The sequence below is a fragment of the Lolium perenne genome, chromosome 1 (assembly GCF_019359855.2).
Source record: "Lolium perenne isolate Kyuss_39 chromosome 1, Kyuss_2.0, whole genome shotgun sequence".
Lineage (NCBI taxonomy): Eukaryota > Viridiplantae > Streptophyta > Magnoliopsida > Poales > Poaceae > Lolium > Lolium perenne.
In genome coordinates, this window is record NC_067244.2 from 61,097,733 (window position 1) to 61,109,758 (window position 12,026).

At 45.7% G+C, this 12,026-nt stretch overlaps 3 protein-coding genes and 1 pseudogene across 3 annotated transcripts; all 4 read right to left on the minus strand.

Annotated features, from left to right (window-relative positions):
- Window positions 1-316: 316 nt before the first annotated feature.
- LOC127331780 (putative ripening-related protein 5) lies at window positions 317-1,010 on the minus strand (annotated as a pseudogene).
- A 3,713-nt stretch (window positions 1,011-4,723) lies between these two features.
- Window positions 4,724-5,432, minus strand: LOC127295060 (putative ripening-related protein 5). The gene has a single exon (XM_051324969.2). It carries the CDS (start codon window positions 5,386-5,388, stop codon window positions 4,813-4,815), a length of 576 nt encoding a protein of 191 aa, XP_051180929.1. The 5' UTR covers window positions 5,389-5,432; the 3' UTR covers window positions 4,724-4,812.
- A 685-nt stretch (window positions 5,433-6,117) lies between these two features.
- On the minus strand, window positions 6,118-8,957 carry LOC127295052 (protein SLOW GREEN 1, chloroplastic). Its single transcript, XM_051324965.2, has 4 exons — window positions 8,134-8,957; window positions 6,766-6,912; window positions 6,606-6,686; window positions 6,118-6,504 (listed from the first exon to the last, which is right to left on the minus strand). The coding sequence occupies exons 1-4, from the start codon at window positions 8,866-8,868 to the stop codon at window positions 6,319-6,321; spliced, it is 1,149 nt and encodes a 382-aa protein (XP_051180925.1). The 5' UTR covers window positions 8,869-8,957; the 3' UTR covers window positions 6,118-6,318.
- A 204-nt stretch (window positions 8,958-9,161) lies between these two features.
- On the minus strand, window positions 9,162-11,631 carry LOC127295053 (uncharacterized). The gene is made up of 3 exons (XM_051324966.2): window positions 11,193-11,631; window positions 9,880-10,044; window positions 9,162-9,682 (listed from the first exon to the last, which is right to left on the minus strand). The coding sequence occupies exons 1-3, from the start codon at window positions 11,499-11,501 to the stop codon at window positions 9,569-9,571; spliced, it is 588 nt and encodes a 195-aa protein (XP_051180926.1). The 5' UTR covers window positions 11,502-11,631; the 3' UTR covers window positions 9,162-9,568.
- Window positions 11,632-12,026: the final 395 nt, after the last annotated feature.

Below are 12,026 nucleotides of genomic sequence, written 5' to 3' on the forward strand. Positions count from 1 at the left end.
ATTCGCAAACTTGCACACAAATCCCGTACAAAACTTGCATTATAGTTTGGTTGGATATGCAAAACTATCAGTAGTAGATCTTTGATAGTATGTTGGTTGGCTAATTGAGATTGTAGCCCCAAAGCACTATAGATTAAAATAATGAAGATATGGGCGAAAATTAATAGGGTGAGGAGAGTAGTGGTATTATTGGTGGATAGGTGTGATTTATACGATTGAGGAAGAACGTTCTCGCCTTTGGACTGGACATTACGAAAAAAAAAAGTTTGTCCATACTACATTACCACTGCAGAAACACACACATTTGCAGCAACCGGAATAGTATATATTTACTATACATCAACTATAATTACAATTGGTATGTACAAACACAATACTAGATGTAATATCGCGCATAAATGGTAATGCATATGCATGATCAGCATCAATATTGACTAGTTGTCGCTGTCAGACCAGGTGATGGCCAACTCACCAACATTTTGATCAAGCCCCAAGGCATTCCAGACCGCTGGTGAGGCGTCGACGATGTTGTTCTGGCAGGGTGGCTCGTAGTTGTGCTCGTCGTCACAACCATACACAGAATCACACTCATCCACCACCTTTGCATACACGGAGTTTCCATTGGCAGTGATCTTGATGCGGTGGCCACAACGTGCCATGTTCTTGAACCACCCGGTAGAGAGCGCAACAACCATCTCCTCGTCGCTATGGTAGGCATTATCGCACTCTGATGGACCACCACCATCCTTGCCCTTCTCAAAGCTATTGAGCGTCAAGACGGCTTTGGTGCTCGATGTCACCGGAGGCGAGCAGTGGTACTGAGCGTACCTCTTACCATCCTCGCAGCAATCTGGGTCATTGCTTCTCTCGCAATGGCCGGCCTTCCCAGGTAAGTATCCACTAGCTTGGCAGGCGCCGAGGCTAGGGCGAAGGGCTGATGTGATGTAGGAGGTGGAGAGCGTAACGAGGAGGAAGATCACCACGGTGACTGTGGCTCAGCTAGTGGCCATCTTTGCTTGCTAAAACTCTTGATCAGTCTGTGTTCTTGGTTTGTTGTGCTTTGGTAGGCTTGATTGTCAAGTGTTAGCCGTGCGTGTGCTTTTATAGTCGGTCTTGCCACTTGCTATGGGCCAGTTGACACGGCAATTCAAACGATTAGCTGTGGTTGTGCCGTGTCAAACGGATTAGATTGATGTAGTCAATTGCTTCGTTTGCTGGCCGCCCGGGTCTGGCACGGCAGCCTTGCTGCTATTTAGAAGAAATGGAGTGGTATTTTTCATACTGTACAGCAATTGTAAACATCAAACATTCTTCTCACAGGCAAAACTAACGCCTGGACCGTTATCGTTTCATGGAGCGCCAACTTCATTATATTTAATCCATTAATTCTTGTTTTACAGCTATGCTTCACGGCAGATATTAAAACAACACGTCTCTGCAATCGCGAGTTGAGCCTATCGAGAAGAATGGTACGACAAACATGGTTCCCATGCCCATCGATGTTTCAGCTCTCTTGCTGAGATGGTTTAGGACTCTGACCTCAATTCAGACGATGGGGGCTAATGAAACGGCGCGTTTCTGTCCGAAAGGTCATTTCCTCCATTTGAGGATTAGCTGATGAGCTAAAAATACAGGTAATTAGTTTATAAGCAAGGTTTAAAATAGTGTGCTAAAAGAAATAGCGGCGGCAATCTCCAAATACTATGCACGCTATATCGCGTTAATAGCGTGCTACGTTTCAAATAACGGTTTGAAAAATATCAGATAAAGTGTAAAAATAAAGAATTTCAACCCAAAAATGACAGATTCATACATACATAATCACATACAAAAATAGTTCTCCAATTTTTTAGAAGCCTAACATCAATATTTCACGAGGCAACGACATAGTATAAATTATTTATTAAAAAAACTATCTTCCGATTCAGAAGAGGAATCAACAAATTGATGTTCATCACCACAACAAACAAAAGGAAATTTCTTATTTTCCTAATGAGAAAAAATCAAAACCTTGTAACAATAGGTTGTAGAAAATAGCGAGCTAATAGTATGATGTTTTATCGCTGTATAACATGTTGTTTCGCAAATAGCTAGCGTTATAGCGAGCAAAATTGCTAAAATTTAGCATGGACTGTCAAAATATGCTATAGCGCGCTATTAGCAAAGAAATATCGGACTATTTTAAACCTTGGTTACAAGAGACTCATGTTATATTCCATTTTCACAGTATAAAATTGTTGCACCTATATCGATAACCTAACTATCTAGAACTATAACTAAGTATGTTGGCTCAGAACCGATATCTCAGGTTCAATGGAAACCTAGGGATTCACACGTTTGGGCTCCCTTGATGGTTTCGAAGAAACACTTCTTACCATTTGTTTCTTTCTCATTAAAGATAGATCTGAGATTAGGTTCTGGGAGGACAAATGGTTAGGTAATACCACACTCCAAGAATAGTATCCGGATTTACATAATATTGTGCGTCACAAGGGTGATACCTTAGCCAAGGTGATACCATAGCCAAGGTGATGAAATCTAACCCACCAACTGTGACGTTCAGAAGAGATCTTATTGGACCTAGGCTGATAGCATGGAACGAATTGCTGCATAGACTAGCTGCAATCCAACTATCACATGGGCCGGATGAATTTCATTGGACCCTCATGGCGAATGGAAAATTCACTGTGGTTTCCTTTTATAATGCGTTGATCCAACCTTTATAGTTGGTAATTAATTTTAAGAACTTATGTCGTATGAAGATACCTTTGAAGACAAAAATATTTGCATGATATCTTCGTTGTGGGGTGATCCTTACTAAGGATACCCTTGCAAAACGCAATTGGCAAGGAACTAAGAAGTGTGTTTTTGGTCATCATGATGAGACAATCAAACATTTATTCTTCCAATATCATTTTGCTAGGTTTATATGGTCAATCATCCAAATAGGTTCAACCTTATATCCACCAACAAGTGTTGCTAATATTTTTGGCAATTGACTTAATAGGGTGGATCATAGGTTTAAACTACTTATTAGGGTGGGTGCGCTTGGCATTATTGGATCGTTTCGACTATGTAGAAATGATAAAGTGTTTAATGATATATATTGCTCTCTTATGCAGATTATCTACCGGTGCAGTACTTTGTTCCATTCATGGTCGTCTCTGCAGCGTATGGAGAACCGCAATCTGTTTACAGAGGTGTCTACACTGTCGGGGACCGCATCGAGGGAGTTTATTACCCAATATTGGTGGCAACATAATCTCAAGATTGGTCTAGTGCCACCTTCGGGGATGTTATAGATTCATGTTTATCTTTGAATCGTAACGATTTCTATCTTTTATACAGGATTTCAGTGCAGCTATGTGCATCCTAATTATGCAGAGGTCGGGTGTAATGCTTAAAAAATTTAAGGAATAAAATGCTCTTTATCGGGAAAAATAAGTTAGGAACTGGGCTCTAAAGTCCTTCTACAGCGATCTTTTGACTCCATTTTGGCCGATACTATAACATCATTGATAAAACTCTTGTCTGGGAACTAAACCGGCACAAGGCTTCTGTACACATCGAATTGCTCATCTGCTTCTTCTTTTTTGTCTAAAAGTGCATATGCAGTGCCCTGCAAAGAAGAGACACACACAAAAACCATATAAAACTTGCATGGTGGATTGGTTGGATATGCAAAACTAGCAGTAGTAGATCTTGATAGTATGTTATTGGGTAATTGCAGGGACGGAGACAAGGGGGGACGAGGGGGGCTGCGCCCCCCCCCTATGCTCATGATTTTCCTTCGAATACAAGCCATAGCAGTTCCTTATTTGTGTGATTTTAGCTAGTTCGTCTGCTCCTCTTATACTAAGATCACCCCCCTTATACTTCATTCCTAGCTCCGTCCCTGATGAAGGCCATGCTGCCAGCCAGCATGAGATTGGCATAGCTGTTCGGGTACTTGGAATGCATGATGGGTTTGCCTGCAACGTGCGGGTTTGGGCCGTCTACCAGGTCTTCTTGCCAGAACGCGCCTTGCGGGTTCGAGACCATGCCGTAACTAACATTAAGCGTCGCGCCGGCGAACGCGATGAGCCACCCACTAGCATGCTTGATCCAGCAAGCAGCTGGCATGTGGGGGCCAGCCTGCACGCAGGCGCCTTTCCTCCCAGCACAGAGACGACGGAGTACCTTGCCGTCGCGTGGGCACAGGCCCTGGTCCTGGTCCTCGTCGGTGTGTGGGCGGTCGTTCTGGCCCCCGACATCGCCGGCGCGTGGGCGCTGGCCCTAGACCCGGCGGTCGTCGCCGTGCTGGCCCTCGCCGTCGTCGTGGCGTGGGCGCTGGGCCTGGCCCTGGACTTCGTCGTGGGGTGCTGGCCCTGGCGGCAGGGACGGAGACAAGGGGGACGAGGGGGGGTACCCCCCCCCCCCTATGCTCATGATTTTCCTTTGAACACAAGTCATGACAGCTCCTTATTTCTGTGATTTTAGCTAGTTCTGCCCCCCTCATACTAAGATTGCCCCCCTTATATTTCATTCCTGGCTCCGTCCCTGGGTAATTGAGATTGTAGTGCCAACCGACTATAGATTAAAATAATGAAAAAGAGGCGAAAATGAATAGGGTGAGGAGAGTAGCGGTGTCATTCGTGGATAGGTGAGATTCATGCGACTGGGTTGCCTTAGGACTGAACATTAAGGAAAAAAGAGTAGCAACTAGAATAGTATATATTTACAATACATCAACTACAATAGGTATGTACAAACACAGCACTAGATGTAAAATCGCACAAAGGTAATGCATATGCATGTCAACATCAATATTGACTAGTTGTCGTTGTCAGACCAGGTGATGGCCAGCTCACCAACATTCTGATCAAGCCCCAAGGCATTCCAAACCGCCGGCGAGGCATCGACGATGTTGTTCTGGCAGGGTGGCTCGTAGTTGTGCTCGTCGTCGCAGCCATACACAGAATCACACTCATCCACCACCTTTGCATACACAGAGTTTCCATTGGCAGTGATCTTGATGCGGTGGCCGCAACGTGCCATGTTCTTGAACCACCCGGTGGAGAGCGCAGCAACCATCTCCTCATCGCTATGGTAGGCATTATCGCACTCTGACGGACCACCACCGTCCTTGCCCTTCTCGAAGCTATTGAGCGTCAAGACGGCTTTGGTGCTCGATGTCACCGGAGGCGAGCAGTGGTATTGAGGGTACCTCTTACCATCCTCACAACAATCTGGATCGTTGCTTCTCTCGCAGTGGCCGGCCTTCCCAGGTAAGTAGCCACTGGCTTGGCAGGTGCCGAAGCTGGGGCGGAGGGCTGATGTGATGTAGGAGGCGGAGAGTGTAACAAGGAGGAAGATCGCCACGGTGACTGCGGCTGAGCTAGTGGCCATCTTTGCTTCCAAAACTCTTGCTTACTCTGTTCTTGGTTTGTTATGCTTTGGTAGGCTTGATTGTTAAGTGTTAGCCGTGGGTGTGCTTTTATAGTCGGTCTTGCCACTTGCTACGGGCCAGTTGACACGGCAATTCAAACGATTAGCTGTGCCGTGTCGGACGGATTAGATTGATGTAGTCAATTGCTTCGTTTGCTAGCTGCAGCGGTAGGATAGTAGGATACTCGCAAGCAACTCCGGACTGCCCGGTTCTGGCACGGCAGCCTTGGCTGCTATTCAGAAGAAGAAATGGAGTCGTATTTTCCATAAACATCAAACATTTTTCTCACAGGCAAAACTAACACTAGGCCTGTTATCGTTTTATGCAGCGCAACCTTGCCTTTTTACTAACTTGTTCCAACTTCATTATATTTAATCCAGTGATTCTTTTTTTACAGCTATGCTTCACGGCAGATATTAAAACAACACGTCTCAGCAATCGCGAGTTGAGCCTATCGAGAAGAATCGTCCGTCCATAAAAGGATGTCGAAGGTTTGTCCAAATTTGGATGTACCTATATACTAAAAGATGTCTAGATCCATCCGAATTTAGACAAACTTTCAACATCTTTTTATGGACAGAGGTAGTACTCTACATGGTTCCCATGCCCATCGATGTTTCAGCTATCTTGCTGAGCTGGTTTAGGACTTTGGCCTCAATTCAGACGAAGAGGGCTAACGAAACGGTGCATTTCTGTCCGAAAGGTCATTTCCTCCATTTGAGGATTAGCTGATGAGCTAAAAAATACAGCGGATTAGTTACAAGCGACTCATGTTATATTCCATTTTCACGTATAAAATTGTCGCACCTGTATCAATACCCTAACTATCTAGAACTATGACTAAGTATGATACAGTTCGTTCAGGTAAGGAAAAAACAAGATCAGGAGTATCATTTTCTAGATAGGAACTCGGATCTGAAGTCCTTTTGTAGCCGATCTTTTGACTCCATTTTGGCCGATAAGATAACATCATTGATAAAACTCTTGTCTGGGAACTCATCCGGCACAAGGCTTCTATACGTATCGAATTGCTCATCTGCTTCTTCCTTTTTGTCTAAAAGTGCATATACAATGCCCTGCAAAGTAGAAACACAGCACACGGAGAATTCACAACAGGGTCAAAATGAAAGGAGCCTGAAACCCAGGGCATATCAAAGTCGCAATGCTCAAGGAATACCTGGCAAAGATGAGGTCGAAAATCCCGGGGGTCCTCGTTAATAAGATTTTGCAATTTCTCTGATGCAACATCCAGGTTGCCCTGTGATGCCGGTAATTTCATTTAGAGTTTTTTTTTTTTTTAAATACTGTGTAATCAGAACCTGGGTGTCATTTGTTACCTTGACAACATGCATCTGTGCAATCAGAAGCTTTATGTTGCGCTCTTCCGGGACCCTTTCCTCCGACACTGCAAGTTGCAAAGCTTTCTCCAGCATCTCAAAAACAGTTGGACCTTCGTATCTTTTACTCATACACAGTGCGAGTCCCTGCAAGAATGGCAAATGCTGAGTCAGGAAAACTACAGCTATGCTTGTAGTTCTAGTACCACATGAAAGAGTACACACAGTAAAGAGTGAGTTAAAGTGTAAAATAATTTGGCAAATGTTGAGGTCAGGAAAACAACAGCTATGCTTGTAGTTCTAGTAAACACAGTAAAAAGTGAGTTTAACTTGTAAAATAATTGATTATTATTAATGGACAATAGCATGTACGAGGTATCCATGTTATTAAATCAGAATGCCTAGTTGCAGCACTGCATGGTGCACGTCACAAGAGGACTGAAATAAAAATGCACATCAAACATTTCTTAAGTACAAGAAGTGCTTGGTTATATAGTGTCTATATCAGATACAATCATTTAAACTACTCCCTCCGATCTATAATAAGTGTCGAGGTTTAGTTCGAATTTGAGCTAATCTGAACTAAGACCCCGACACTTATTATGGATCGAAGAGAGTACACAAAATGCAAGGCCAATTTGTGTTCTCTCTATCCAATGTAAATGTGCAGACCGGTACCAAAGACAATTCTGGAAATGCTAGCATCCATGCTCATCGAATTTGAGCTAATCTGAACTAAGACCCCGACACTTATTATGGATCGAAGGGAGTACACAAAATGCAAGGCCAATTTGTGTTCTCTCTATCCAATGCAAATGTGCGGACCGGCACCAAAGACAATTCTGGAAATGCTAGCATCCATGCTCATGGAAGTTGAACTACCCCAAATGCAAGGCCAGGTTTTTCTTCTCTCTCGGTCCAATGCAAATCTACGGATAGGCACAGGAAACTATTCTTCAAATGGTAGCATCAGGCTTATCAGATTTGAACTACACAAAATGCAAGGCCGGCCTTTTATTTCTCTGAACCGAATGCAAATTTATGGATTGGCACCTTAAGAACATTTTTCAAAATCCAAGCATTTGAGCTAACCACCTATCGACAGCATGAGAAATTGGAAATTGGTATTTTTCCTTCAGCACCGAAATAAAATTCGCATCCACAAGTTGTTGCAACTTGAGAAACAGTACAACGATTTGCAACAGATGCTCATGGTACAATTACTCTTCCCTTCCAATTGCCACTTCCAGTACCAATTTCATTTCCCAAATTTCCCTAATAATACTCTTAGAATATGACCAATTTAATCATCATACCAACAAGAGCAAACTACTGATGAGAAAGAAAGCGTGTGTACTGTACACTCACATGGAGAGCCCGGCCGAGGAGCGGCTTCTCGGCGAGGACCTCCTGGAACAGCCGCTCGGCCTGGGCGAGGTCCCCCTTGAGCTCGTGCAGCAGCGCCTCCATGAGCCGCCACTCCACCTCGCCGGGCTCGGCCTCCCGGAGCTGCGCCGCGTACCCCAGCGCGCCGCCCCAGTCCTTGCGCCGCATCCTGGCGAACAGCAGGCACTTGAGCGCGGCCACGTCGCCAGGGTCCTCGCTGAGGACTTCCAGGTACATCTGGACCTCGTCGTCCTCCTCTTCCTCTTCCTCGTCGTCGCTCGGCTGCATCCAGGCCGCCTCCACCTCTTCCTCCTCCTTCTCAAACCACTTGGCCTCGTCCTCCTCCGCTTCTTCCTGCTCCTCGTCGCTGGGTTCCTCTTCCTGCCGCTTGGTCTCTTGCGTAGGTGGGGGAGGGGCGGCGAGGGACGGGAGGGGGCGCCGAACGCCGGAGAGGGCGAGGAGGGAGGCGGCGAGCAGGAAGAGCAGGGTTCTCGAGGCGGCCGTGATTGAGGAGAGGAGGTTGGAGGTGGGGATCTTGGCAGGAGAAGAGCATGAGGTGGAGGAGCGACGGTGTCCGGGAGGAAGAAGGGAGCAGGATGGTGAGCGGCGCGGTTTGGAGGAGAACGGAGCTGAGGAAGCGGCGGTGGGCTTGCGGCAGGAGAGGCGGCGGACGGGGAGGAACGAGGTACCAGTGGCGGACAAGAAGCTCGTCGCCATGGCCGCAGCGAGAAGCGGATTGCAGTCAGTGGCACAGTGCTTCTGGAGTGGCACGTTCCACACGGATTGCCGTTAGTGCCACAGAGCTTATGGACTGGCACGTTCCACACGAAAACAAACACGTTCCTGTTTGTTTACGGTTTGCCGATAACCGTAACTAAAGACCAAAAACAGTTTCAAAGTTTCTAACGGCTTGCACATCTATATTCTGGAAAACCTCTCCAGTATTTATCTCTACAAAGCCCATGTAATTGTTATTCTCAACGAAGCATGATAACCAAACATGACAAAACTGAGCAGAAGATCCTTAAAATTCTTTTTGTTTAGCCAATGAGACATGATGTTGAAATAATACAATTAATCCTATTATTTCCTTTTCTGCAACTCGATTTTTTTAACCAGGTGTGAGCTGATTACTCCACTCACACAGAGTATACCGAAGAGATAACATGTCCTACCACCACACAGATTTTTCTTCCTGGTTGCAGTATGGGCAACATGTGAAGGTATCTTCCTGTTATGCTGTTCAGAGAAACGGGATATTTCCCTCAGCCCAATATGGTGAAAGGTCAACTAGCAGGGGTATGCTTCTTTTTTTACAAACTTAAGTACCAGTTGCCTAAAATATAAAACCCATTTTTTTGTAATCCTTTAATTCCTGCGATCTTGCATTTCTTGTGAGTATTGTCTGCCCTCCGGTCTAATTGCTTGTTTTCTTATTGTACATCTCAGGCTTCAGAACTCCAACATAAGGCAGGTTCCGGTACAGCTCGGCGTAATCCATACCATAGCCAACAACAAAGCTATCAGGGCACTGAAAAGAAACAGAGACAGTTTGGCAATTAATTTAGGGACCGATACTGTGGGATAGTTTGTCACTACCATTTGTTATAAATGGAGGAGACGAACTAGACAGTGAACATAAATGATGTTACCAGGTAGCATATAAAGACTAATCAGGTTTGGTTTCATGCCATATAGCACGACGTTAAAGGTGAGTGATATTTGTACCTCGAAACCTCTATAGAATTTTCCACCCCCCACTAGCTGAAAATTGACTGTCCTTCTTGCTGGTTTGTCAAGGAAAGTGCAAACTGATACGGATGATGCTCCTTTCTTTTGTAAATGAGCGATAAGACAGGAAACAGTATTCCCTGTGTCCACAATATCTTCAACCTACAAAGATACAAAACCGTCATCAATGAAAAGATAATCAGATATCACCAGACCATGGACTCCAAATGCATGATAGGCAAGCCAAATAAAACATAGAACCCCAAAGGTGGACACGCTACTTGTAAAATTTATGTGTTGCTGCCATTTTACACTGGCATGCTGAAGAGATGCATTTTAATTCACTACCTGTTTCCACGACACTCAGAAAAAAAGGAGAAATGTGAATCGTTTAAGTCTATTTGATATCCTACCCAGAATATATGCTCAGTTGCAAGGCCATCCTACATCTCAAAGCCCAATAGCACTGGAGACTTTGCAATCATAATAATTATTGGTGAGTTATTGTTACTGATTCATCACCTCAGGTGCGAAGTCCCAAACTTACAAGGTATACAATTGAGAGGTGTTATCAAAAGATGCTATTCACATACGAATTGACCACTACTGTTCTATGTATCCCAATGCTAAAAAACATTCAGAGATTAGTGGGAAAAAAGGAGCAATGTTCTTGCAAGTAACATGTACAAGAGAATTTTTTCCTTGTAAGGAAAGGATAGTTCATATCCTCTCCCCTTCCTCCTCGACCATCCTCTTAACCTGATCCGACCACTTCCCTTCCCTTCTGCCTCTTCCTCACATCAATTCGACTACCCGGGTCAACAGAGGGTGGGCACCAGGTCCTTACGACCAGGGATCAAACAGAGAACAAATGTTCGGTCCTTAAGTTTCTCCCATTCTTGTAAAGATGTTTGATATAGGAGTAATTAAATTCAGCAACTAGTCAACCCTGAATAAACTCAACTCTGCCGAGAAGTAAAAAACAGAACACCCTAATTCAGATGGCACGACCAAACTTAACTTAGGTGATTTAAAGGACGAATATTACTTCTATGGATTCAAGTATATATCTTGCTTATATGCAGGGTTCGGGGAAAATAACAAACAGTCCACTCATGCAGACAACCAATCTTCCTCAGTTCTGACGGGCGCACGACCAAAAAACCTTAGTATAGGACCACTGCTTAAGCAACAATCAAACCACAGAAAAATGCTAGGACAAGGAGCTAATGTCGCGCGCGTCAAAACGAACGTGGCCGCCGCACATAACCAGGATAATAATTAAAAAAAGAGAGGACCGGGGCACAAACCACGACGACGTGCTTCCCGGCGACGTCGACCTTGAGGTCGGCGGTGACCCGGGGCCGGCCGTTGGACTGGGTGCCGTCGCCGTAGGACTCGACGCGCACGAGGTCGACGGCGAGCGGCGCGTCGACGCGGCGGACCAGGTCGGCGAGGAAGAGGAAAGCCCCCGTGGCGACGCCCACGACGACGGCCGGGTCCGGGAGCCGGCGGAGGTCGGCCGCGAGCTCCGAGGCGACCTCCGCGACCCGCGCCGCGACCTCGGCCTCCGTCCACAGCACGCGCTCGATGCCGGCGTCGGCGGCCTCGCTCACCATGGCGGCCGTCTGGGGCTCGGAGCGCTAGGGTTAGGTTTGGGGGCGGCGTTGCGGTGGAGCTTAGGGGATTTGTTCGACAGTTAAGCCAGGATTCCGGAATCCAGCAGGGTCGTCCTCGTCACGATGGCGTGACGGGTTCAGGAATTGACTTCTGTCGTGTAAGTTGCAACACATATTGTAATTCATGAGTAGCCTAAAAAATTGCAGTTTTTTTTTTTTTTTTGCGAATAGGACACTGGCATTAAAAGAAACACCGAACAGTACAAAGCAGCTTAAGAAAAACGAAAATTACAACGAGATCCTTGAGAAGCCCTTCATCTTCAACCTCCAGACCGTGTCGACGGCGTGCCGCCGCTGCCGCTTCTCCCTGAGCCAGCCTGACGTTGTTGATTGCGGACGGGAAGTCGCCGAACGGGTCAAAAAGACCACATCCGTCCCGGAGACGAAGAAGTAGGATGAACTGCCGATGAAGCTCCTTGACGATCCGAAGATCCCCACAGCCAGACAAAATCCTCGAAGACCACA

Bases quoted from the DNA above. Each gene is read 5' to 3' on its own strand.
- LOC127295053 (XM_051324966.2), bottom strand. From the start codon at position 11,501: ATGGTGAGCGAGGCCGCCGACGCCGGCATCGAGCGCGTGCTGTGGACG. The intron at 10,045-11,192 runs GTTTGTGCCCCG...GTATCTTTGTAG, and splicing joins CCGGGAAGCACGTCGTCGTG to GTTGAAGATATTGTGGACAC. The intron at 9,683-9,879 runs GTACAAATATCA...GTTTCTTTTCAG, and splicing joins AATTCTATAGAGGTTTCGAG to TGCCCTGATAGCTTTGTTGT.
- LOC127295060 (XM_051324969.2), bottom strand. From the start codon at position 5,388: ATGGCCACTAGCTCAGCCGCAGTCACCGTGGCGATCTTCCTCCTTGTT.
- LOC127295052 (XM_051324965.2), bottom strand. From the start codon at position 8,868: ATGGCGACGAGCTTCTTGTCCGCCACTGGTACCTCGTTCCTCCCCGTC. The intron at 6,687-6,765 runs GTAACAAATGAC...CCGGCATCACAG, and splicing joins CACAGATGCATGTTGTCAAG to GGCAACCTGGATGTTGCATC. The intron at 6,505-6,605 runs GTATTCCTTGAG...TCTACTTTGCAG, and splicing joins TTCGACCTCATCTTTGCCAG to GGCATTGTATATGCACTTTT.